Consider the following 25,253-nt stretch of genomic DNA (forward strand, 5'->3'; position numbering starts at 1 on the left):
TTGACAACTTTTAGAGATTTGTGGATAATTGTTTCTTTTAGTCTGGCCTGTAAAAATGCTTTCACTGCGTTTCATGTGCTTGTTTTTGGAAACTGCGGCTATTCTTGGAACAAATGCTTTCACCGATGTGGAAACCATGGAAAAGCTTCAATTTTATCCTCAGATACGTAAGAACCGTTTGACATAATCATAACTTTGAAATGTAAAATTTGAAAAATAACATTATCCTGAGTTACTCTTACGGTTATTATTCCTTATCTTGGTATGGCTTCGATACCCTGTAGGGTCATACCAACGACTTTTTAAAAGTAGTTCTAAATCCTGTTTGGGATGAGATGGCGCAGCGGAAAGGCGTTCGTTTTTCAATCATGCAAAAGAACTGTAAACTGGTTACCCTACTCTCGTTAATGCCGAAAGCATATACCGGTAATAAAAACCTTATCTTTTCATCCTTCGATGCTTGGATCAAGCATGGGACTCACCCTTTTCTATTGAAGCCTGCTAATGCTTGGCACTAAGCAAAACGACTAAATTTGGGCCTACTCAGCTGCGCTTCTATACGGCTGCATTGACACTGTCTGATTTGTAAAGCGTTGAAGGGCAACGCATATCTGCGATGGGTACAGCGTTATATGAAAACACACATTATTGTAATATTACTGGTTATTACTTTTCATGTAATGGTGAATAAACTATTTCTTGTTCATATGGTTCACATTGTTTGCCAGAGCGAGTATTGTAAAACCATATTGGATAGCCACATAAACCTGGTAAAATCCAATCTAACCTTGAAGCAATCAAAAGTTGCGCTGTTTGTGGCGTAGAAGTGGCTACCGTCATTGTAACCCTTCTAGCTTTCATCCAGACAGTTGATCCTTGCTTTGAACTTTGTTTGGAAATTACAGAAGAAACAAGAGTTAGGTTATGGCAGCAGTGGAAATCAAACCCACGTCATCGGAACCATTACTTCCCTAACTCTACCCCGCTCGGCCACGCTGCCGACGGCGAAACGTTCACTTCATGTCATTCCGCAAATGGAAGTTAGAGGTAGAACAGAGAAAAAACGCAAAACAGTTTCGATAGAAAGTAAATTAAGTGAACTTTCCGCCGTACCTAGCGTGGCCTAGAGGATTAGGGCTAGGTAATACCTTTCGATGACGTAGGTTCGATTTCCACCCAAACCATAATTTTTTTTCTTCTGTAGTTGCCAAACAAACTTCAAAGCATGGATCAACTCTTTGGCTGAGTGCTAGAAGAGTCACAATTGGACGGTAGCCACGTAACCATGTTCTGATTTGTTGACTGTGTCATTACTGAGAATTGAGAAAGTGGCTACCACCCAATCGATAGGCGTAAGCGTAGTAAGTTTGTTTATGCAATGACGTCACGAACTACGCAACTTTTGATTGGTTCGACGTTGGATTAGAATTCACCAGGTTTGTGGCTATAACCAAATTTAATTCGCCAGACACTCTCTTCTCCGGTGGAGATCGTTATCAAATTAAGTGTCTGGAAATCTACTGGTGCAAATGTTCAGTTTCAGACGAGAAATTATGAAAATTAAAAACTGTTTCTCTGTGTCAAATGTGCCAATCCTGTTCAGAGACAAAGATCAAACACTTGATGAAGCAGCAGCCCCCAACCTCAATGAAAACTCAGCGCGGCCCCCTAGGCGATGTGGACATCATCGACTGTTACGTGTCCCAAACATATGACGGCAATGGAGTTACACAGACGTGCGACAATGGGGCCACTCGATGCGTCACTTTCCAGATCAAATCTGATGACTACTCGGACCTTACAGGTGAGTTTTCTAATCAGAAACAGGGATCATTGATTCAGCCAGTTGTATATTCTCTTTAAGCGCAATGTTGACAGCGTTACTTTAACGTTTGAAACACATCCACAAGAAACAAATTCAATTGACAACCAAATAAATGAAACGTTTGATCAGGGCTGCTTCTTCTTCTTTTGTTTGAGACTAGATCAAATTTCAGGGCAGGTGGTGAAGAGCCAGGTGAGTGTAGCTTCGTCCAGTGTTGCTATACCATGCGTTCCATTTGGTGCCTTGTAGATGAGACATTCGAGAACGACATGGTTAGCAGTTTGTTCCTCCGCGCCGCATTCGCAGGCCGATGAGGGAGCCAAATCCCACTTGTGCATGTTGGAGTGGAAGCGACCGACTCCGGTTCGGATTCTGTTGAGCTTGACCCAAGTCGGCCGAGGAAGGTCCATACCAGGGGGCGCGCCACCGGGTGGGGGATAAAACCATGTAGTTTGGTGTCGGTGGCGCACCACGCTGCATTCCAAGTATCTTCCATGAAGTGTGCTGCGCTGATGGCATGATCGCTGAATGGTTGTAGTAATTCAACAGCAGCTGGCACAAAGGGGTGTATTGACTTTAGTTGCCGGGGAGATTCCTGAGGTGGAATGTTGAGTTTTGCATAGAGCAAGTGGTTAGGATCCCCAGCCCGGCGAGCCAGGAGTATAAGGGCTCTCTTTCGGCGGAGCTCAGCAGGTTGGATGCCTGCAAGGATTGGTAGATACTCTGTTGGAGTTGGGCGCAGGCATCCAGTCACAGTTCGCAATGCGTCGTTGATTGGGCTGTCGATGAGGCGGGTGTGGGCACTGCGGCACCAGGCAGGGGCGCAGTATTCAGCAGTGGAGTGAACCAAAGCCAGGGTTGCAGTGTGCAAGGTGTCAGCACCTGCGCCCCAAGTTGTGCCTGCCAAACGTCTCAGCAGGGCGACGTGAGATGTCAGCTTTTTGCGTAGTGACTGTAAATGGTGACAGTATGTGAGTGACCTGTCAAGTGTAACCCCAAAGTATGTTGGTTCTGGGCAGGGCGGCAGAACTTTGCCGTTAACGGTCACTTTCAGGTCACGTTTTGCCTACCTGTTGTTGAGATGGAAGGCTGCCGTCACAGTTTTACTTTCGCTGAGCTTCAGTTTCCATTGATGAATGTATCCAGATATGGTCGTCATGTCTTGGCTCAACATCGTTTGTAATGATTGCCAGTCTTTCACAGAGTGCAAGATGGCCAAGTCATCAGCATATGCATATTTGTCAGATGTTGTTGATGGTAGGTCATGCGTATAGACGTTGAAAAGGAGGGTAGCCAAGACTGATCCCTGTGGGACACCGTTTTTGAGTCGCCGCAGTCTACTTGGTTTTCCGCTTCCGGTGGTAAGGGTAAAACTCCTGTTGTGGATGAGTTCCATGATCATTTTGACCATGTGCCTGTCAGAAAGTAGGCGGAGTAGCTTGTAAACTAGGCCACGGTGCCAAACAGTGTCATAGGCTGCTGTTAGGTCGATAAAAACAGCCCCCATTTTCTTTTTTGCCGAGAAACTCTCCTCAATATCCTGAGTTAGTAGTGTGACTTGGTCTACAGTTGACCTCCCGTGTCGGAATCCAGCTTGTTCTTTGCGAAGCAGTGGGTCAATTATTGGTTCGACACGGGCATAGATCATAGTCTCTCAAGGATTTTGAAAGGGATGCAGAGCAAGGAGATGGAGTGATAGCTCTTTGCATCGTCTAGTGGTTTGTTTGGCTTAGGAATCACGACGACCAGAGATCTTCTCCATAGTTTAGGAATCTTGAGGCGGCGCAGGCAGGACGACAGGAAATCGCATAACCAGGACTTTAGAACATAACCAGCGTGCATGATAAGCTCTCGACATTATCCTATCTGGACCAGGGGTCTTACCAGGTTTTAGGTGCTTGAGGGCAGCATTGAATTCGCTCCGTGAGAAGGAGCTAGAAATACTCTCCTGGTCGGGTGTGTTGATCTTCCAAAGCTTTTTCACTTCTTTGGTAACAAACCGATCGGAGGTACGATCACACGGCTTATAAATGTATATCCCATTTTTTATCACCTGCGATGCGATCTTATTAGCAGGAATGGGACATTGTCGTGGTGATTGTCTTGATCGTCCCATAAGGTTATTGAGTGTGCTCCACGCTGTACGGCTTGAGTGCGAGAGATCGATAGATTGGATGGTCTCTGTCCAGCGTTCTTTTCTTTTTACATCGAGTCTTTCCAGAAGAGCCTTGGCGGCTGAGGTGATGTTTGACCATCTGAAGAGCTAACAAAAGATTGGTAGAGGCGCTCGCACTCTGCATCCCAGCACGATGTTGGGCTGCTTGATTCACAACAAGATAAGACTGAAAGGAATTACTGAATCAACAACAACTGTGGCTAAACCAAATATGTTGAACAAAACATGTGACGGTGATAGAGTCTCTATCATTATCAAATGAGAAAACGTCAGAGACATGACGTCTACTACGTAAGTTCGTCGGTCATGACGTGTTTTAGATTTTGTAGACAAACATCCCGCATTCAAGGTCACCTTCATACCTTTAGGTGTTCTTGTAGTCTTGACCAGGGTTTTTTTAAGGTTTGGTTTGGGTGACCGCTAAGTAGTTTTAAGAGACCGCAAGTGTTTCATTTAAATACCAAAAAATAGCCATATTTGCTTCTAAAGATGCGGTACAAACCTAGGCATTTAAACTAGGCTACATACAATCAACGCAACATAAAATTAATTATTCGACAAGGCACAGCTTAAATGATTGTGACAGCGACCAAACAGCCTGTCCAACACGGCCGCCAAACAAGTTTGCTGCACAATCAAACAAAGTGTGCTTGTTGGCTTCTGCTTGTTATGTTTCCACACGTAAAAACTGATCATTATGCGCCATAAATCAGAAATAAACATTGACGAGTATCGAAGGTGCACTTCTTTTGTGAATAACTCTTTGATTCAGCTGTTTGCTGTACCTCCACTTATTCTTTTATCGGACGTGAACTATTGATCGTAGGCTATATTCGTATTATCGACAAGACATAGCGAGAAACAACCATTACTTTTCTACTGTAGTTGCAAGTCCAAATTTTGGGAAGCCGCTGGAGAAATTTGGGGGACCGTTTTGGTCCCCCAAAACACCTTAAAAAAAACACTGGTCCTGACAATGAAATGTGCAAAATCCTAAGAGCGTACAGGTTTTGACTCGTCTATAAGTACATCGTCAGGAACTGTTTCATATTTGTCAAATTATCTTCTTTCATTTTTTTCAGTGTTATACGGATGCGGCGAAGAAAACATGTGCAACACGTTGGATCTATTTTGCGATCAACTTTCTGATGTTGTGAGTGTGCATCTTTTATTTAAGTGAGGTGATAATTGGCCAACTGACTGAACATGAACCTGTTCCAGTGTTGGCGATTATATAACAATAGTTCAAATTTGTAGCAAATATGTTTGGATCCCAGCCAGCCTTCTTTGCCTACCTTGCTTTACGTGATGAGCTAACGCATCAAGAGTGTTCCCCTCAAGACCATCAACACTTTTGATAACTCACCAAGGTCGATCAACATAGTGTTACGGCCAATCTCTGTACAAATCAAACGTCATATAAAACCGTTCAAGTCTACTGAATATTACGTCATGGAAGTTGCTAGAAAATGTGCCAAAATTGCACCAGCGTTCATAAGAATTGTGTCAAACCTGTTTGGGCCTGTTTGGGCCTGTTTAAACAGGAAATATTACTTCAGCTTTAAACACCTGTTGGAATGACTTCATAATTGTCTTTCATTATTGCGTCACAGTACTGCATACGTGAATTTGAGATATTGCTATCTATTCTGGTCATTCGTAAAATGATTGTTTGAAAGTTGGCCGCACATTTAACTGTTGGCTTAGTGCTTGCTAGCTGGACAAAGGTTCCGTCTTTTATCCAAGTAATCTGTTCTGTAGTGACAGTTTTTCAGTGGTGTACGCGTTGCACCCCCTCGTTTTCGGTAGCCGTGGGCTAATTTTTACAGAAATACACTTTTTGAAAAGAAGTTCAAGTGTGTGTTTCTTCGGTCATTATATGCAGACGAAAGGATCCGGGAACTTTAAGTTACAATTTTCCCCACGAAGAAATTATGGTTTACCGCTGTGACCATAAAAAATAAAAGACGAAGTTAGTTAGTTGGTAGGCCAAGAAGCACTTAGAAGTAAAGAAATAATGAAAGAAGATCTTATTGGTTGGTAGTCTAAAGAAGCAAAGAAAATTAAAGACATTTCTTCTCAGTTTGGTACAGAAGAAAAAATAACTTTGACATTTATTGGCAAGAAAGAAGATTAAAGGCAATCCATCTGTGCTTGAAGATTCAAGTGGAAGAATCCAAGCAAGTTTTGTGGACGTTTGGACTTCACATACTCGTACAGCTACGGTATCGTGCATTTAAATTCTTTTTTGTATTTTTACGGTCTTTGCAGTTAAGTTTTTTATAACTACTTTAATTTTGTGTGTTTGTGTAACTTAATTTTTTAATTGTTAAATTTAGCCCTAACATTTAATATGTCTACACTCGGTGGTGACAGGGACTCGACCGCCGTCGACTCGACTGAGTTTAAGCCTGATGATGTTCTTTGCGGTCGGGCAGGCCATTCTGGGGAGGGACCCATTAACGATGAGGCTAAGTCAGTTCGAGAGGCCCGGCATCTTAGACGGGATATTTTGACTCAAATTGGGAAACTTTCTGTGGCCCTAGGTTCTTTGAGTGATAAGCAGGAACTGTTAATTTTTCGATCTAACTTATCTACTTTAGAAGAGGAATTACGGCATTTCCATGCTCTTTTGAGTAAAATTGTTAACTCTGCAATCTTGGCAGAACTTCGTGATAGGGTAGATCCCGAATTTAACTCGTTAAAAAATAACTTCGAACAAAAAGAATGTGAGTTGTCAGATAGGTTGGATGCTGACATACATCCTGAGGATAGCGCCTCAAATGTAAGCACTAGGATGTCTGAGAGCTCGTCACGGATAGTTGCACAAATTAACCTACAGTTAAGACGAGAGGAGCTCCAGATCCAAGCTGAGGCCGAAGCAAGAGCTGCTGAGGCCGCCGCGAGAGCTGAGGCCATACGAGCTGAGGCCGCCGTGAGAGCTGAGGCCGAAGCGAGAGCTGTTGAGGCCGCCGCGAGAGCTGAGGCCGTACGAGCTGAGGCTGCCGCGAGAGCTCAGGCCGAAGCCAGAGCTGCTGAGTTCGCACTCAAAGACGCTCAGTTGAGGGCTGAACAACGTAAAGAGGTAGTTTTAGCTGAATATCGTTCTGATTTGGGCTCCCGGCGTAGCTCTAGGAAGGGCTCTTCTAGGCATTCCAGAAGTGAACATCAATCGCAGTTTAATTTACCTAACCTTTTCCAGACGCCTGTTCAATCTGTAAGTGGACCAGTACAATCCACATCTTTTCAAGATGTTTCAGGAGGTCTCGGGGCCGCGGCTAAGGGTCTTCCGAAGGCTGTAGAGCCAAGGTCTGTGAATTATAACCGATCTCCTCCCCAGAGCGTACAGGTCACGGGGCCGCCATTAGCAGTAATGCTTTGCCCCCTTCAAAGTTTTCTGCGCCGCTAGTTGCTGATCGCCCAGCTACACGTAATTTGGGTGGTTGTGAGAGGCGTATCGTGTCTCCTGATTTTAACGTGTTTGAGGATCGTGATCGGGCTGTGCATGTGACTGAGCCCACTCAGCCCCTTAAGGGATATAGCTTGTCTTCTCCCGCTAAATCGAGTTCTCAACAACAGGATTGCTTTTTTGAATACCAAAATAGTAGGACGTTCTTCGATAAGGCGGCCTTGATTGGTTACGATGGTAATAATATGCCATTTGTCTTCTTTAAAAATCGTGTTATGGCCTTGATGGCAGCTTCGCCCTTTAAGGGAACTCGTTTGACTTTGTTGCAAGCAGCTTGTGTTAGAACAGCTGCACAAACGATTGCTAATTTGGTTTCCGACACTCCTGGCTTGTCAGAGGAAGACAGGATAGAAATGTCATTAGCTCGCTTGTCTCAACGTTTTGGAGTTCGTGGAGGTCTTTTCGCAGAACCGGAAATTAGAAAGTATCGCTATGGTAGCAAATTGACTTCGACTTCTTCCAGTGATCTGAAAGAGTTTAAAGATGAATTGTCGCAGTGTCTGCTTTACGCGCAAGCTTATGGTCAGCGTGATAAATTAGAAGGACGTTTTGTTCTGGATTTGGCTAAGCGACTCCCGTTTGACGCTAAGCAGCGTTATCTTGACTTTTTAGGTGATCAGTATGGTGGCACTGATGAGCCTACCTTTCAGAGTTTGTTTGAATTTGTAGTACGGGAGGAAACGCGTAAGTCGACTGATTTTAGCATTATGCTAATGGGCGATTCTGGTGAGTCGCAGCAATTTAAAAAGTTTGGCAAAGGAAAATTGCCTTCATGTCCGGTTAGGCAGACGTCCGTAAAACCCCATGATGATGTGATGTCAGGGAGTTCGCAGTACTCGACTGTTGTTGGCGCACCGCGCGGTGGTGAAGCCAGACGTAAAAACCTACCGGCATGCATTTGTTGTTCGTCACGTGGTCAAGTTGAATATCATTTTTTGTCTAATTGTAAAGAATTTTTGCGCTTGACACCTAAAGATCGGAGAGATGTCATTGTGAAAGCTGGCAAATGCTTGAATTGTTTGCGCCAGCATATGGTTAGGGATTGCGTTCATGCAAATAACTGTCGTAAGTGTGGGCCTAACAACGATAGGAAACACTATTTTCTTCTGCATGATTTTTATGTGACGTCACGTGATTCTCTGGATTCGGTTGGGAAAGATGATGCTCGTGCCAGAGTTCCTGTGCGTAATGTTAAGATTGGAAATGTTAAAGCAGCCTTTAACCGCGTTACTGCTGCTCGTGTTTTGAATCCAATGACTGGCAAATCGAAGTTGGTGTATTGTCAGCATGATCCTGGTTCGCAGTTGACCTTTGTTTCGAGTGACTTGGTGTGCGAACTTGGTCTTAAACCGTATGATAAAGCGTCGTTTAAAATAGATACTCTGGCTGGTCAGAAACCTACTTGTGCTGACCTTGTTAAACTCAACATCCAGTCGTTAGAGACTGATGAACTGTTTTGTGATATAACCTCGGTGGTTAACCCAGCTTGGGCTGACGATGTTAAAACTTTACCTCATAAACAAGATTTAAGTGGTTTCCGTCATTTTCATGACGTGAATATGTTTCATTTGAATGATTGTAGTACTGTAGATGTACTGATTGGCAATGACAACGCTTATTTGATGTGGGCAAAAGAAGAGCGTGTTGGTGACAATCGTAGTGAACCGCATGCTTTGCTCACTCCTCTCGGTTGGTTGGCTTGTGGTGGTAAGTCACCCTTAGTTGAAAGCGTTGCTAAAGTGTGCAGAGTGCAGACGTCTTCAGAGTCGGATGTCATCTCTGGCTTTCAGCGTAAAATTGAGTCTCGTGATATGGAAATAGCAGACCTGAATAAAGTCATTCAGGATTTGACTTTGCAAAATGAAACCTGTGAATTGTCTCGCAATGATATTTTGGCTAGAGAACTTGTCGAACCGAATATTGAGTTGAAAGATGGTCGATTTGAGATACCTGTTCCGTTGAAGGAAGATATTGATCTACCTAACAATTTTGTGTTGGCGTCAGATAGAGCTGCTGCTTTAAGAAAGAAAGCTTTAAAACAACCTGAACTTCGTGATTTCCTTACTGACACCATGAAAGATCTTAAATCTAATGGCTATATTGAGCGTGCGGGTGAAGCAGGAAATGTCAAGGGATTTGAATGGTATTTACCATACTTTGTTACGTCACAATTAAAAAAGCGCATTGTTTACGATGGAAAGTCTGAATTTCGAGGAACTTGTGTTAATGATGTAATGTTTTCGGGTCCTGACTTGTTAAACCCTCTGGTAGATGTCTTGGCTAGATTTCGGCTTGGTAGATTTGGTCTCATGGCTGATGTGACTAAATGCTTCTTTCAAATAAAATTACCTGAGTCGCAAAGGGATTTGTTTCGTATATTGTGGTTTGAAGATGATGACCTTGAAAATGGTAGGATGGTACCATTTCGTTTTTGTGTACACCCTTGGGGAATAAAGAGTAGCCCATATATCGCTTGCTTGGCTATAAAGAAAATGATCGAGCAGAATCCCAGCAGTGCTGGTGAATTGACTCTCTGCAATATTGCAAATAATATGTACATGGATGATTTTATATTTTCGGCTGATAGCTTAGAGGAAGCTCAGCAAATCACTCATGAATCAATTGCTTTGTTTGATAGCCGTGGGTTTAAACTTGTTAAGTGGAGTGCTAACAAGGAGGCTATGATTGTCTTGTCAAATTTGGATAATGAGATGCTTTCACCTTTGATTCGTGACATTGACTTTCAGACTGAAAATATGACTTTGCCATCAGCGAAGACATTGGGTTGTGTGTGGCAAACCGAGTCTGACGAGATGCGTATCGCATGTTCCTTAAAACCCTTAGCTAAACACACGCGCAGAAGTATGCTCAGTCAGCTTGGACAAAATTTTGATCCGCTAGGCTTTGGAGCGCCATTTTTTCTGAAAGCACGCCTTATACTTCAGCAATTGGCGATAGACAAGTTTGATTGGGACACCGAGGTCCCTGATAGCTTTGTTAAAGAGTGGGAGTCGTGGCTTCGCTCTTTGGACCTGCTTAAGGATTTTTCGTTACCGAGATGGTATTTTGCAAACTCTGGTGTGTGCAGTCCGGATGATATTGTTTCATATCAATTGCATGGGTTTAGTGATGCTTCGAATCAAGCTTTCTCTTCTGTTGTTTACTTACGTAGACTGGTTAACGGAGTTCCGAGTGTGTCTTTCGTTCTGGGTAAATCTACCATTGTTGTAAAAAATCAGTTTTCTTGGCCGATAGCTAGGAAAGAGCTTGTTGCCGCTTTGAATACAGCAAGACTCGTGAAGCAGGCCTACGAGGCATTGAAGATGCCCGACTGCCTTAAGTATTTTTGGTGTGATTCTCGTACTGTGTTGCAGTGGGTTAAAAACCCTGATTTACGTTTGAATAAGTTTATTACGCGTCGAGTTGAGCATATTTTATTGTTGTCTGGAGCCCAGGATTGGCGTTTTTGCCCTACCGATATGAACCCAGCTGATGTTGGCACAAGGCCAAATCTTATTACAAAGAAAGAATTTCGAGAGTTGTGGTTAAATGGTTCTAGTCTTCTCTACCAGTGTGAGGAAATTCCATCTGTAGAAAATGCCACTTCAGTACCTGTCCATAGCCTATATCTTCGTGACGAAGAGGAGTCGCTTGACGTTGGACAGGGTGGCCTTCACAAATTGATAGAGGCCGCACCTTCTTTGTATGTTATGAAAAAGAGAATCGCTTATTTAGTCGCCTTTGTTGAATTTTTGTGCTGTAAAACGAGAAAGCGTAGCTTTGTGAAGCCAAAACTGGACGCCTCTTATCTTAACAATGCCTTAGACTTGACTGTGAAGCTTGTTCAGAAGAGCGTGTATGGCGATGTGGTACATTTAATGACCAAGCGATCGCCGGATGCCCTTGAGGAAGTGATAAAGCGGGGTAGTGTTGGCGCTTCGCAACGTGAGAAGGAACGCTTAAAAAAATTGCGTTCACTTAAAAAGTACAGACCTTGTGTAGATGACGCTGGTGTAATCCGCATTGAAGGGCGCTTAAGTAATTCTCCCGAGATCTCTCTTGAAGCAAAGCATCCGATTGTTTTGCCTTCGAAACACCCCTTCACTAGGCTTGTTGTACTGTCGCATCATAATCGAAATGCGCACTGTGGAGTACAGCACACTTTGTTGTCTACGCGACAGAATTTTTGGATCGCTAATGGTAATGCTTCCGTGAAGAGGTATCTTAATGATTGTGGTGTATGTGCGATTGAGAAAGCACGGCCTATAAGGCAGCTCATGTCTGATTTACCTTTGTCTCGCACAACTGCGCATAGGAAACCCTTTTTTGATTGCGGCTTAGACTATCTTGGACCTTTAACATTTGTTGAAGGTAGAAGTCACAAAAAAGCTTGGGGACTCTTGTTCACATGTATGGCATCTCGAGCTATTCATGTTGAGCTGGTTACGTCATTGTCACTGAGTGATTTTTTACTTGCCTTTACAAGATTTACAGATTTACGTGGGCAGGTTAATGCAATCTATTCCGATAATGGAAGTACCTTTCAGGCAGCATCTAAGAAGTTACCCGAGTTGATAGAATCAGCTGAATTTCACAACGCTCTGAGACAGAGAGAGATAAACTGGGAATTTATACCTCCGTATGCTCCGGCGCAAGGTGGCGCCTGGGAGGCAATGGTAAAACAATTTAAAATCGCATTTTTTCACATTTTGGACTCTTCATTACGTAAGCCCAATTTCATTGAACTGCTTACGTACACCAGTAGTGCCGTTCGGATCGTGAGCGAACGCCCTTTGGTACCTTTGAGTGACGATCCTAGGGATTTTACTGTCATCACCCCTGCCTCACTTTTGACCCCATACTTAGACCCATACTGTGCTGTTGGGCAACCACATGATCGTGACCAATTAAGAAGGGATTATCGGTTCAATTTGTCACTTTCTCAGCAGTTTTGGAGTAAATGGATCGATTTTTACTTGCCAGGTCTTCAGGGCCGGAAAAAATGGCTAAAAATGGCCGAGAATTTGGAGCCTGGTCAACTTGTAGTGGTAGGTTCTCTCCAAGACATTGGTAAACGTGGGAAGTATCAACTTGGGAGGGTGCATGAGGTAGTTCCACAAATTAGGAAAGGGAAGCCTGTGGTTCGTAGAGCCAAAGTTGCCGTCTGCAACTATGATGAGAGTACGGGGAAAGTGAAAGTAGACTACGTGTTGAGGGATATTTCGTGCCTCGCCCCCGTAAAGAACACCTAGTGTTAGGGTTTGAGCCTGGTTTTGTCTGCGGTGGCCGACCCTTGTCTGAGCCCAGAACAGTCGGTTATTATCGCAACAATTGTATATAGCGTCAATTTAGCGTGTACCTATGGTACCAATTTCATGTATCGTCGTGTATTATTCCGTATTGTTGTTCATTCTTTGCATGCCCTTTGTATTTACGTATTAACTTAAACGTGAGTGATTCAAACAATTTGTGTATCGTGTGTTTTTATTCATTGGCTCACGATTGTCCTTCAATTCTTTTTTAGTTATGCCATGTTAGACTGTCATAACTAGGGGCCGCTATGTTACGGCCAATCTCTGTACAAATCAAACGTCATATAAAACCGTTCAAGTCTACTGAATATTACGTCATGGAAGTTGCTAGAAAATGTGCCAAAATTGCACCAGCGTTCATAAGAATTGTGTCAAACCTGTTTGGGCCTGTTTGGGCCTGTTTAAACAGGAAATATTACTTCAGCTTTAAACACCTGTTGGAATGACTTCATAATTGTCTTTCATTATTGCGTCACAGTACTGCATACGTGAATTTGAGATATTGCTATCTATTCTGGTCATTCGTAAAATGATTGTTTGAAAGTTGGCCGCACATTTAACTGTTGGCTTAGTGCTTGCTAGCTGGACAAAGGTTCCGTCTTTTATCCAAGTAATCTGTTCTGTAGTGACAGTTTTTCAGTGGTGTACGCGTTGCACCCCCTCGTTTTCGGTAGCCGTGGGCTAATTTTTACAGAAATACACTTTTTGAAAAGAAGTTCAAGTGTGTGTTTCTTCGGTCATTATATGCAGACGAAAGGATCCGGGAACTTTAAGTTACAATTTTCCCCACGAAGAAATTATGGTTTACCGCTGTGACCACATAGCAACTGTCTTTTTGTCTTGTTTTTTTTACTCATATTTGTTAAAAAAAAATTTACTAGCCTATTTTTTTTTCTCTTTTCTAATTTCATAAAAAAATTTTATTAAGGTGTTGCGACCGTGCCACATTTTAAACTGATTGTCCTGCTTTGCTATCATGCACGTTATAACGTCCGCGTTTTGTCGCTTCTACCTTTTTCTAGACCTCTGCTATGTTTGTCATACTTTTTTTTTTCGTTGTGATGGTCAGAAATAAAAACAAACTGAACAAAGCTGAACTATTAGCTTAGGCCCAAATCAACCAGTTGAATTTGCCAGCACAGTCATTTTTCTCCTTACATTACAGGACGAAGATTTGTGTACCGTGGATTGCTGTGAGATCAATGGATGTAATTCACCATCAGAAGACAAGAGAAAGATTTTTCAGCCAAAAATCACAAGTGATTTCTTTGCAAGAAAAGGTAATTAGTGAAAAAGTTCTGTGATTGTTTCATCACGTTCAGATCAAGCGCGGTGGTCGAAGGGTTAGTTGAATTGAAATAGAGATTGATATCAATATTTAGACTTGTTCTTGGTTGTCAGTCGTGACTAGTTGATGTAAGCAGTGACTTATGATCAAAGGTTGTTAGTTCGAAACCACTGAGGGGATGTGGCTTTGTTCATGACAAGATGGTTGATGACGTGCTCAAGGATGGAAAATTTGATTTCCTTGCTTTCCTTTTTTTTTGGTCCTTCACTGCCGGATAAAAATTTTACATAAAATATCTTTTCGCAACTTGGTAAACCCAACACAGAATGACAATGTTTAATATTATATTGAACTTTTAAACTCGTCAGTACAAAGTGTCACCATTGACGCGGTAACCGCATCAAAAGCGTTTGACGCGATTTGAGAAACGTTTTTAATTTTAAGCGATTTTTTAAAAGTTGGACAGTTTGTAACGTAGTTTCGTGGTTTTCCATTGATTTTAGTTTTGCTTTCAACTGAATAAAAAATTAGCAAGAAATGGAGAATAAATTGCACTAGTTTGCGATGTGCATTGTGAGGTGTGTAACGCGCGTACAATTTCAGGTTTTCTTCATCAGATGCATCGACCAAAACAAAAGAAACTCTACGAAGGTCTATCCTGTTACGTTACTCAAGATGATCAGGATACCAACCCGGAAGCCTGCCCAGCGGGAATGACGCAATGCGCGACGGTGTCATTCGACGTAGCATCCTCTTCAAGAAACGGTTGGTTGGTTTTGGTTGGTTGGTTGGTCAAAAAAATAACTTTCACTTACGTAGTGTCAGCTCAAGAAAAGGTCAAGGCAGTTTGAAATTCTTAGGCCCAAAAATATGGAATGATTTACCTTCAGAAATAGTTGGGGCTACGAGTATTAAAACTTTCACGAAAAAACTTAAAATTTATTATATGAATTAACTTGGTCCGTGACTGTTTTTATTGTCACAACATTGACGATTGTTTCGATTCAATATTGTTGGTACTACGTAGGCCTACTACTCACGAACTGGTGCTACGTATTACTTATTAACGACTGCAATCTTATTAACTGTACTCAAGTCGGCCTATAAACCAGGGGCGGATCTACAGGGTGGGCCTGATTGGTGCAAGCCCACCCAGATTGACAGTGGGCCCACCCAAAATCAGATTCCTGAACAAAAACATATTAATGTCGGCTGTCAAGAGCAATGAGGATTTAAGGGAGCAGCAGCCTCTTTCGCACCTGGATCTGCCACTTTTGATGAAAAACATTCTAAATGGTCCGTGTGCACTGTATAGCATTGAGATTGCAGATGCTGAACATGCTGTATTCATTCAACACATCAGACAGAAAATGGATCGGAAAAACTTTCCTACATTAATGGAAGTAGGCTACTGGACAGTTGCCCTGCTGACATTTTCCGGAACATGAACAGTGTTTTAAGGACCATCATAACAGCGGTGGGATGGCGCAACGGATAAGGCGTTGGTTTCTTTCTCTCTCTCTCTGGTGGCCTTACAAATTGACGATATTGGCTTTTCTACACATAGTTTTGCTGATGCATAGTTTAAACCGTTTGGTTTTATCATCTTACTTTGGTCCTGCCAAACATATGTTTACTTTGTCGTTCTCTACATGTAAGAATAATGATAATAATTTCTTTCACACCAGTAGGGTGCGAAATAGCATCAATTAAAAGTCTGCATAATTGGCGATTTTCAGCCAACTGTCGCAATTCTTCCGGGCTGTGTTTTGTGAGCAATTACACCATTCGCTTTAAAGTTGGTGCTGGTCTTCCATGTATGCGCAGTAATAAAAAATATATAGTTAAATTGAATATGTCATATAGAAGAAGGTGACACCTAACTATTAAAAGTTCAAGTTAGTTACTTCACTGAGCATTAACTTAAGGGGAAACACCGCGCCGACAATTCACGTCATCAACAGGTTTCATCATTATCTATCAATAAGTAATTTTGTTTAATTAATTATCAAAACTTTTAATAAGATACAATAGAATTCGCCTATAGTGACACCTGAAGGGACCGTGGAAAAAGTGTCACTATAAGTGAAGTGTCACTATAGACGAAGTCAAGGTAAAATGGCCGCAGATGACTACAGTAGAACTCGCATATAACGGACCAGTCGAGACCAGCGAAACTCGTCCGTTCTATGCGATATCCCTTATGTACGAGGTATTTTACATTGTTTTCCTCAAAGGGACTGGAGAATTAGTCTGTTGTATACGGTTATCCGTTATATACGACATATACGTGTCCATTATATGCAAGTTCTACTGTACATAGCGATTGTTGAATCAGCTACTTCAGTATGATATAATGTAAAACTATAGAACAGGCTACTGTCAGAATATACTGTGTACAAACCCAAACCAGTAAACAAACAAAACAAGCCGTTAATTACAATCAACACATCAAATAAAGTTACTTTTTGAAAAAATCCGAAATTCTTGTTTGCTTAGATTTTGATAGACATTTCTCAGTCAGCTTCGTCTCCAGATGTTCCATGTTCTTTAGGTGAATAGAATCGATGTTGCTGTCACATTCCAAGAAATGCTACAGTCTTTTGATCATATCCATGGCTTCCGTGAGAGATGGGGGTGGCTCTGGCTCATCATCATCGTTGTCTTCCCCATCTGTGGCCACATCTTCTGTTGCATCAGCTACGTCTCTAATTCCCTCCATAATAATTTCCTCGAAAATGGTTTCCCTTGTTACTATAGCCTATCTTCATCGGTCAACACACAGACAGTCAAATCAAATGCAGAATCAACTAGTCCAGCTTCTGTCAGTCTTTGCCAAGTTTCTATATCTTCTTGTTCAAACACTTGTTCTTCCAATTGTTCATTTTCCATGTCTTCTCCTGCAGCAACAAACCCAACTTTCTTGAAGCAATTCTGTATTGTGTTGCTCGTCACCGCTAACCAACTCTTTTTAAGCATCTTCATTGCAGATGACACATCCACCTTGACTTGTGTCCCCAACTCGAATGCAGCCGAATGTTTCTTTGCCAATTCTGCTCTATACTTTCCTTTTAAAGATTTTATCACACCGGCGTCCATTGGCTGCATCCTTGCAGTGGTGTTAGGTGGAAGAAAGATAAGTTTGACATTCTCCAAGCCTTGAAGCTGTGGGTGAGCAGTACAATTGTCAAGAATCAATGCAATTTTTCGATTTTGTTTTTTCATCTCCCTATCGATCTTTCTGACCCAAGCTTCAAATAATTTCCCGGTCATCCAAGCCTTCTTGTTGCATTGGTATGGTACTGGTAAAACCTTTACCCCCTTGAAGCATCTAGGATTGCTCGACTTTCCAACAGCCAGAAGTGGAAGTTTTTCACCGCACATGCTAGCGGCCACCATGACAGTGAGCCGATCCTTTGACAATTTTCCCCCAGCGCACTTCTCGCCTTTCAAAGTATGGGTTCTGTCTGGTAGGCACTTAAAGTACAGGCCAGTTTCATCGGCAAGACAAATATCTTCTGGTCTGCAGCCTATTCAGCCAGAATTTGCGGTAATAGGTTTCTCAACCAAATATCTACGCTTACCTGGTTTACAGACTCAGCTTTATCATGCAACTTCTTGCAGATTACTTCCTTTCTTTTCTTCCAACGATTAACCCAGTTCATATCGATGTTTTCACTGTCCCCATGCTCAAGTGCAATAGCAAATTCTCTTGCTTTATGGAGCAGCATTTCGCCAGACACAACTAGTTTTTTATCTCTAGTCATTCGAAACCACTGCATTAGATGCTCATCTACATCTTCAAAATTGTGCCCTCTTTGCCTTTTAATTTGAGCGTTAAACCCGCTTTCATACTCTGAAATTATGGCATCGGAGTTTTTGCACATCTTAACAACGGAACTTCTTGGCATTCCCAAGCGGTCTGCAACAGACTTTTTGCTACGCTCTCTTTCTGCAGCTTTCACGACTCCATATCTTTCCTTCAACTAATAGCCTACGCTCTTCTCTTTAGTGGCATTGTACAAACTTAGAAATTTGTGCTAGATCGACAAACTGCACAATGACAATCTACCTGGCTTATGCAGAGAGAACTGAGATCACTAGTCACAAGAACGAAAGCCTGGAACTATCCTAGCAGCCACAGTAGCCCCTTTGCCTACGCTTTTATTACATCACAACTATGAAGTCTGCTCATAAACCTTTTTTATCATCTTGCTTGGGCATGGATATAGGCGAAATGTCACTATAGCCAAAGTCACTATAGGCGAATTCTACTGTATTGCTTTCGAAATGAAACCAAACCAACTGTATACGTAGATATATGTGAAATTAATCTTTTCTAACTTAAAAGCTTTTTTTTCTTTGACAACAATTTCCGCTTGCCACATTCCTCAAAAGCAGTAGTTGAAACTTTTGCTTTTATCCGGCTGAGTTTTGGGACAGTAAAGTAAAGACAGATGTTTATATTAAATTTTAATAAAAATAGGGGGTGCACCTGCAAACTAGGGATGGTAGAAGTAGGGGATTGCTCACTCAAAAAGAAGGTGGACAACTGGAGGGTCACAATGTTATGATAAAATTTGGTGCAACTACAGCTTGAGGTCTACTGCCATATGTCGTATACCCAGGTGCAGCGTGTTTGACCTGTCTACGAGTGTACAAAGTGTGTATCACCAAAATAAATGTAGGAAATATGTGATATCATGTTTATTTAATAGTATTCAAGTCATGATAATGCAAGAGTAGAATTCACGCAACACCGGTGACGGTAGGTAGCCTCACATTGCTGCAGAAAGGTTTGGCAGATTTTCTAGCACCCAAAATTTTAACCAAATATAGCATTTCATTTGATGAGAACGAATTTACTTAAAAGCAAAGAAATCGTTGTGCAGTTCTGCTAATTTTTGAACTTGTTAGTAACCCTCCAACTGTCCATTTCTCAAGAAAAATAAGTGAAGTGAGTCGTCCCTAGGCCTACTGTAAACATCTGTCGGGTTGGTCCATGATGCAAGAGAAGGATTAACAAAAAGATACAAATTGACTTATACAAGTCCCCACAAGTGAAAATAGAATTATGTTTTTTGTTTACTTGTTTTTGGCACGCCATTGCCCTGTGATTGACTTTGATTGTTGCATCACAGCCCTGTGTGTAGGTTGACATAATCAAATGATGCCAAAACGTTGTGAAGTCATACAAATAAATTTTATCTGCAGAACATGAAGTCCTCTATGGTTGCATCACAGACTACGCTTGTGAAAATGCATCAGACTTCTGTGCAAAGCTGGCGCAACAACTCTCCAAACAGGTGGGTACACATTACAATACTTTCGCTTGGTGGCGTCCAATGTGTAGTCGCCTTTCTGGCAGCATAATAGGTCGCGCGTCTTCACATTATTACCCGATTTATTCTCAGTGCGTTATGCAAGAAAGAACACAATCGGTACCGTTTTTAAAGTCTTCGGTTTTACCCGACCTGGAATCGATCTCAGATCTACCAGATACAAAATTAAACATGAGCCTTGTCGCTAAAAAATCTTAGCTGTTGTAGAGCGACAATAAATAAAACCATAACATTATTATTATTAGAAATCTTGGTTATTGATGACCCTGTATACAACATTATACAAACCTTCAACAAACAAATCATTAAAATCCAACAGTAGCAGAAAAAGAAAAATGAAAAAAAAAACAAGTCGCGCGTCTAGCAACTTGCATTAGCGCAATTGGAGGTTTATCAGAAAAGGAAAAAACATTTCTGAAGTGGCAAAAATCTTGAAGGTTCTATCTAAGATACAATTTTTATTTTGTTATAAAACATGAGTAAAAAAGTTTTCAGTTTTGCGAAAAGAAAACACTTTTAAATAATTTCAACATTTTATTGCATAACCATCTAGCAACATCATAATTATGATGACGTACATAATGTTTTACGTCACAGTTTACGATCAGCAACTGCACTTTGGCCTGCTGTGCCAGCGATAATTGCAACGTGCCTCCGAACCGACTGGCGTTCCCTGGATTGACAACGCGACCATGAAGATCTAATTGTGGGAGTCGATGATTTTCTTTTGCCTTCCAGCCAATAAGTCAACAATCGATTGCTTTTTGTTAGGCTACACATTTTTGTTTTCTTCAGTATAAATAAAAACTTGTATTGCATCAACATCACGCATCACACGACTTGAGTTTGTTGATAAAGAAGTTTCCGTTTCATCATCATCATGTGCCGTCTCCGAGACGAAGGTTGGCTGTCAATTGCTTCGATACGTCATGTTTTTCCACGACTCTTTTTGCTTCTCTGATGATTGATAAGTCAATCCACTGTTCACATCATCTCCTAAAATTTGATTCCTTCTTTCCCTGCACCTCTTTTCTTCCACTATACCTTCAATAACCAATTGATGTAGGTAGATGTAGCTATTCTGCCAATCCTCTAAAAATACAGGACCACTTTTAAAGGGAAACTAAGGGGGCAATTGCCTCCTACTAAAAGGTTTTGCCACTTCCACTGAACTTTTTCCCTCCCTACTTTATAGCCTAGTAACTTTTTTCACCTCAAGTTAAGCAATATCAGTGACAGTCACTGTAATTTCAACAAAAAAGATTGGTAGCCTACTCTAACTTTTAGAATCTCCTCTCAAAACTCAGCATTAGTTCAGTATTATTTTTTTGTGGTTAAAACACTTTTGACATGATAGACGTGAATATCAGAATCAAAGTGATCAAAACTATCGCGTAAAATCACAATCTTATCAGTTAGTTTTGTTTAACCTAGCCTACAGTTATTTGCTTTCAACAATTCGACTTCCAAGGCCTTCGGCACAGTTAGTCAGTATAGTCCTACTCAGGGGCGTCGGAAGCGGGAGGCAGGTGGGCGGATGCCTCTCTGCCCTCAATTTTTCTGTGGATGGAGGGGCAGGGGGCAATGATGCCCTTGGTCATGTAAGCTACTGCACATTTTAAAATATAACAATTTCTGCTATTCTCTTTTAGTCTAATTATAATCTTTTATTTTTGCTCCAAAAATAATATTCAGTTATTCACGGCACAAAATTCTGCAACACAGTAGGTAACATCATTATAACATTGCATGATGCCCTTCTTTGTATACCGGACACTTGTATCATTAGTGAGCTGATAGATGAGCATTATCGCTATATCTTATCTTAAAAAAATTAAAAAAATTGGCCTTTTAGCAACAAGAGTGCCCTTTATTCATAATCCTGCCTCCTCTAGTCAAAAATCGTTCCGGTGCCCCTGGGCCTACTTGTTTGTTTATCAGAAACGAAAGCAATTTATTTACCAACAAATTAAAACAAGCTCAGGACAAATAATTATGTTTCAAAGCTAAAGAAAATAAACTATTTCAAAGATAGGAAACAAAATTTCAAAAAAAGAAACGAAAAAGTAGCAATATCAGCATAAAAAGGATTTTGTATAATCTGCAAAAAAAAAAAGCGTGATGATTCAAAAGTTCAAATTTCATCTTTTCGTAAAGATCCAAGTCAAAAAACCCTGAACAGTGCCAGATCAAATAGTTTCAGAACAAGATAAAAGTGTAAGCCTAGTAACACTACATGAAAAGTTTGTTGAGAAATGTGATAATGTAAGAAAAGAATCTCACATCATCACTGAAAAAAACTGATGATGTAGGCCATTGGCACCAGTAGCCTACCGGAAATATTTTAAATAAACAATAAATCCGACACTGGACCCATGCCACCAGGAAAGGAGCTGGACTGACCAGCCTGGGTACGGCTGGATCGCCTTCGCACAGGCATTGGGGTTAGGCGCGATCTTTGATGCACAGATAAGCTAGGGTCTATCAGCAATTGCGACATGCAACTGTGCTGCAGAAAAGCAAAACATGGACCACATAGCCTACTGGCTGCCCTACTCTATTCTAATGCATAGCCTACTGTGATGATGTAGTCAAAACTGCAACTTTGAAATTCACAATAAAATTTACAATTCCTGTCTGTTTAGGTATTTATATTGCTATGGTGCCGTTTTATTTGTATTGCGTATAATTGTAGCCTCCTGTACTATTCTCGCGACCGTGCCAAATTTTTTTCAACTCAATAACTTACTTCGATCACAAGCACGTTTTAACGTTCGCGTTTTGTCGCTTCTACCTTTTTCTTGACCTTTGCTATGTTGATGTGTATTGTGTTGATATGATGGTCAGAAATAAAAAAACAACTGAACTGAACTGAACTCACAAAATAAAAGGCTTTTCTCTGTCACACATGTTCTCATCTGGCAACGCTATTATTTCGGTCATATTGTGAATTGTGAAACATACAAATTTTTGCAAGTTGAAACTTTGCAGTTCATGAAGCGTTGCAAAGTTCGCGAGATGTTTTTTGTTTTCAACGACCTAACTGGTCAACGTTATTTCATTCAAAGGCGAAGCTTTTATAATTTTGTGCAGGCATTTAGGTTTAGTGAAGTTTTTAAGGTATGATAGGTTGATTGGTTGGTTTTGAATCTTTATCCTCGGACTGACAAAGCCTTCATAGGTTATTCCTGGTAGTATCGCATAATTGTAGACTAGAGGCTCTTGACGCAAGGCCGGTTACCGATATTGGCAGAGTGAAGTTTCCTATTGTTGAAGTCTTGTTGCCGAGTTCTGCATTTATCAATCTTTGCATTTGCACAACAATCTAGCCTCTTAGTGTAATTTATTAAGTTTAATTGCAACTTATGAAAACTTGTGCAGCCGAGTGATGTTTTAGATGAAAGGAATTTTTGTGTGAAATGTGATATAACTTAATAAGGTGTTTAAAGATAGGAAGAATGTCATTGGCATATATCAAAATAAATGGAGATAAAGAGAAGAATTTCATTTAACTTTAAGTATAGACCCAGCATTCAATAAGATGCAACTATCAAGAGGGATAACACATTCTGTAAGTTATATACTTAGGTATATAGGCACCACTAAAACACGGAAATGCAGAAATTCCCTGGCATAAAATGCTACATTTTCTGCAGCATTAATAGAAAAGGCGGAAATTCGATCTAAACATTGTAGAAAAGGTGGACATTCAGTCTTAACATCTACCGTATATTGTTGGCTACAATATAGCAGAGCACTTTAGCAATGAAGCTATATTGAAAAATATAAATAGCCTGAATGGTCCATGTGCATATTGATTGGTTGATTAATTGAATCTTTAGCCTTGGGCTGGGAAATCTTCTTCGGGAGCTTAATGCAGGCAGTTTTGCATACTTCTAGAGTTGTGGTTTTCAACCAGGGTTCCATGGAACCCTAAGGCTCTGCCAGTAAGCCTAGGGGTTCCGCAAGTTTACATTCAAATCCAAGAGTCTATTTTATTATTATTTGCATATTGTTTAAATATATAATAATCAAATATTGATTAGGTTTGCCACTGTTAATAAATTTGCTACACTTTATTACATTTGCTGCGATCCTGCATTTTCGTTGTTTTCTTGTGGTGCGATTGCCTTTAACTTTCTGATTTCCTGTCAAATTTTGTCAACATGTTTTCTTCGCTTCAAGGAGTTCTTTCAGACAGTTTTTGAGTTTAATTGTTTGTACACCGCTTGGTCAAATCGCCGTGAACGTGTTAGAGATCATTTTGTTTTGCCAGTATTATATTTATAGTTTATAAAATTCTGCTTACAGCCTTACAAGTATGGATAGATTTCTGAAAAAAACGTGAAAATTTTTTTATTGTACATAGATAAATCTGAACATGAGTATTTTAATTTTATTAATTAAATGATGTTTTTTGCATAAGGCAATTAAATTATTCAGTTCAGTTTATTTTTTGTTTTTGTTGGCGAAAAAGAAAGACACAAAAAGCAAAAACACAATAAACACAAATAATTCGCACAACAAGGATGGCAGCAAAAGACCAAAAGGTCACCAAAGTCAGCTGCCACCCAAACATTTAAACAAAAGACCCAAAATTAAGAACATTAACACATACGATATATAATATATATATATATAGCACAATACCAGCACTTTAATTTGTAAACATTAACAATGGAATTAACAATACATTAACAATGGAATAACACAGGGCAACATAAAAAAACTGTGTAGAAAAATAAGCGGATGATACGTTTCAGGAGTGATCATTGCACATTTGCACAAATTCTTTAATAAACATTTATATTTAAAAACATTGTGTTATGTATTTTAGTTTATTTGCATTGAAACGATGTACTTTGTTTTCGTTTCCCTCAGGTCTTCTCTTTTGCTTTTAATATTCATCCGCCTGCTTTTGTTAATTGGCACTTCTCGTTTTGGGCTTACTTTGCAGGTTTCACACTATATCTTGGTTGTGCAATTTTATAATAAAACAGAATTCTAGTATGACTCTGATTGAATGAGCTAAGAACACAACAGAGTTATTTGGCGACGAGGATGGGATGCTGAACGTCTGAACGAGAAACTTACAGTGGTACGCAGAAGTGTTCAGTTTTAGTCCCTACGAGTTTTACTTTCTACAAGTTTTAGTTTTTTTTTAAATTATTTACGATATGGAAAAAGTCATGGAATTAATGCAGTCGCAGCTGGAACATATGCGACAACAGATGCAACAGCAAGAACGTCATCATGAAGAACAACTGAAGGAGTTATTTTCAGCGCTCAAAATTCCATGCGAATCAGAAAACCAAAATCGATTATCTCAAGGTATTCCTAAATTTTGTGAGTTTGATTCAACTTTATAGAACTTTGGACTGATTATTGGTCACGTTTTTGCACATTTGCAAAAGCACAGTCCGTTCCTGATGATAAGAAGGCTCAAGTTTTCCTCACTAACCAGTCAGCCAGCATGTATACAAGATGATCCACAATCTGGCCGCACAAGAGTCTACAGCAAAGCCAATCAATAAACTTACAATGGAGGAAATTTCTAATTACATGAAGGCACAGTTCGACCCTAAGCGCTTCGTTATTCGTGAACGATTTCGCTTCTGGAGCAACTTGAAGCGGAAACCAGGTGAGACTGTTCCAGAATTGGGTGCACGAATAAGGCAAGCCGCTGCCACGTGCGACTTTGCTTCTATTACTAATCCTTTAGATGAAGCTTTGCGTACTTGTTTTATGTGCTCGGAAGGAAACGAAGCAGTTCTTAAAGCTCTCTTTAAAATTAAACCTGATGATCTTACTTTTTCACGTGCTCTTGAAATAGCCATAGAA

General features: G+C 40.7%; 1 protein-coding gene across 1 annotated transcript; it reads left to right on the plus strand.

The window, feature by feature from the left end:
• The first annotated feature begins 18 nt into the window (after positions 1-18).
• LOC145776390 (uncharacterized) lies at positions 19-20,214 on the plus strand. Its single transcript, XM_082587789.1, has 7 exons — positions 19-167; positions 1,604-1,804; positions 5,084-5,154; positions 13,948-14,062; positions 14,674-14,835; positions 19,285-19,376; positions 20,010-20,214. The coding sequence occupies exons 1-7, from the start codon at positions 56-58 to the stop codon at positions 20,106-20,108; spliced, it is 852 nt and encodes a 283-aa protein (XP_082443915.1). The 5' UTR covers positions 19-55; the 3' UTR covers positions 20,109-20,214.
• Positions 20,215-25,253: the final 5,039 nt, after the last annotated feature.

The sequence above is a fragment of the Aplidium turbinatum genome, chromosome 8 (genome assembly GCF_918807975.1).
Source record: "Aplidium turbinatum chromosome 8, kaAplTurb1.1, whole genome shotgun sequence".
NCBI classification, from domain to species: Eukaryota; Metazoa; Chordata; class Ascidiacea; order Aplousobranchia; family Polyclinidae; genus Aplidium; species Aplidium turbinatum.

Bases quoted from the DNA above. Each gene is read 5' to 3' on its own strand.
- LOC145776390 (XM_082587789.1), top strand. From the start codon at position 56: ATGCTTTCACTGCGTTTCATGTGCTTGTTTTTGGAAACTGCGGCTATT. The intron at 1,805-5,083 runs GTGAGTTTTCTA...CATTTTTTTCAG, and splicing joins TGACTACTCGGACCTTACAG to TGTTATACGGATGCGGCGAA. The intron at 14,836-19,284 runs GTTGGTTGGTTT...TTTTATCTGCAG, and splicing joins AGCATCCTCTTCAAGAAACG to AACATGAAGTCCTCTATGGT.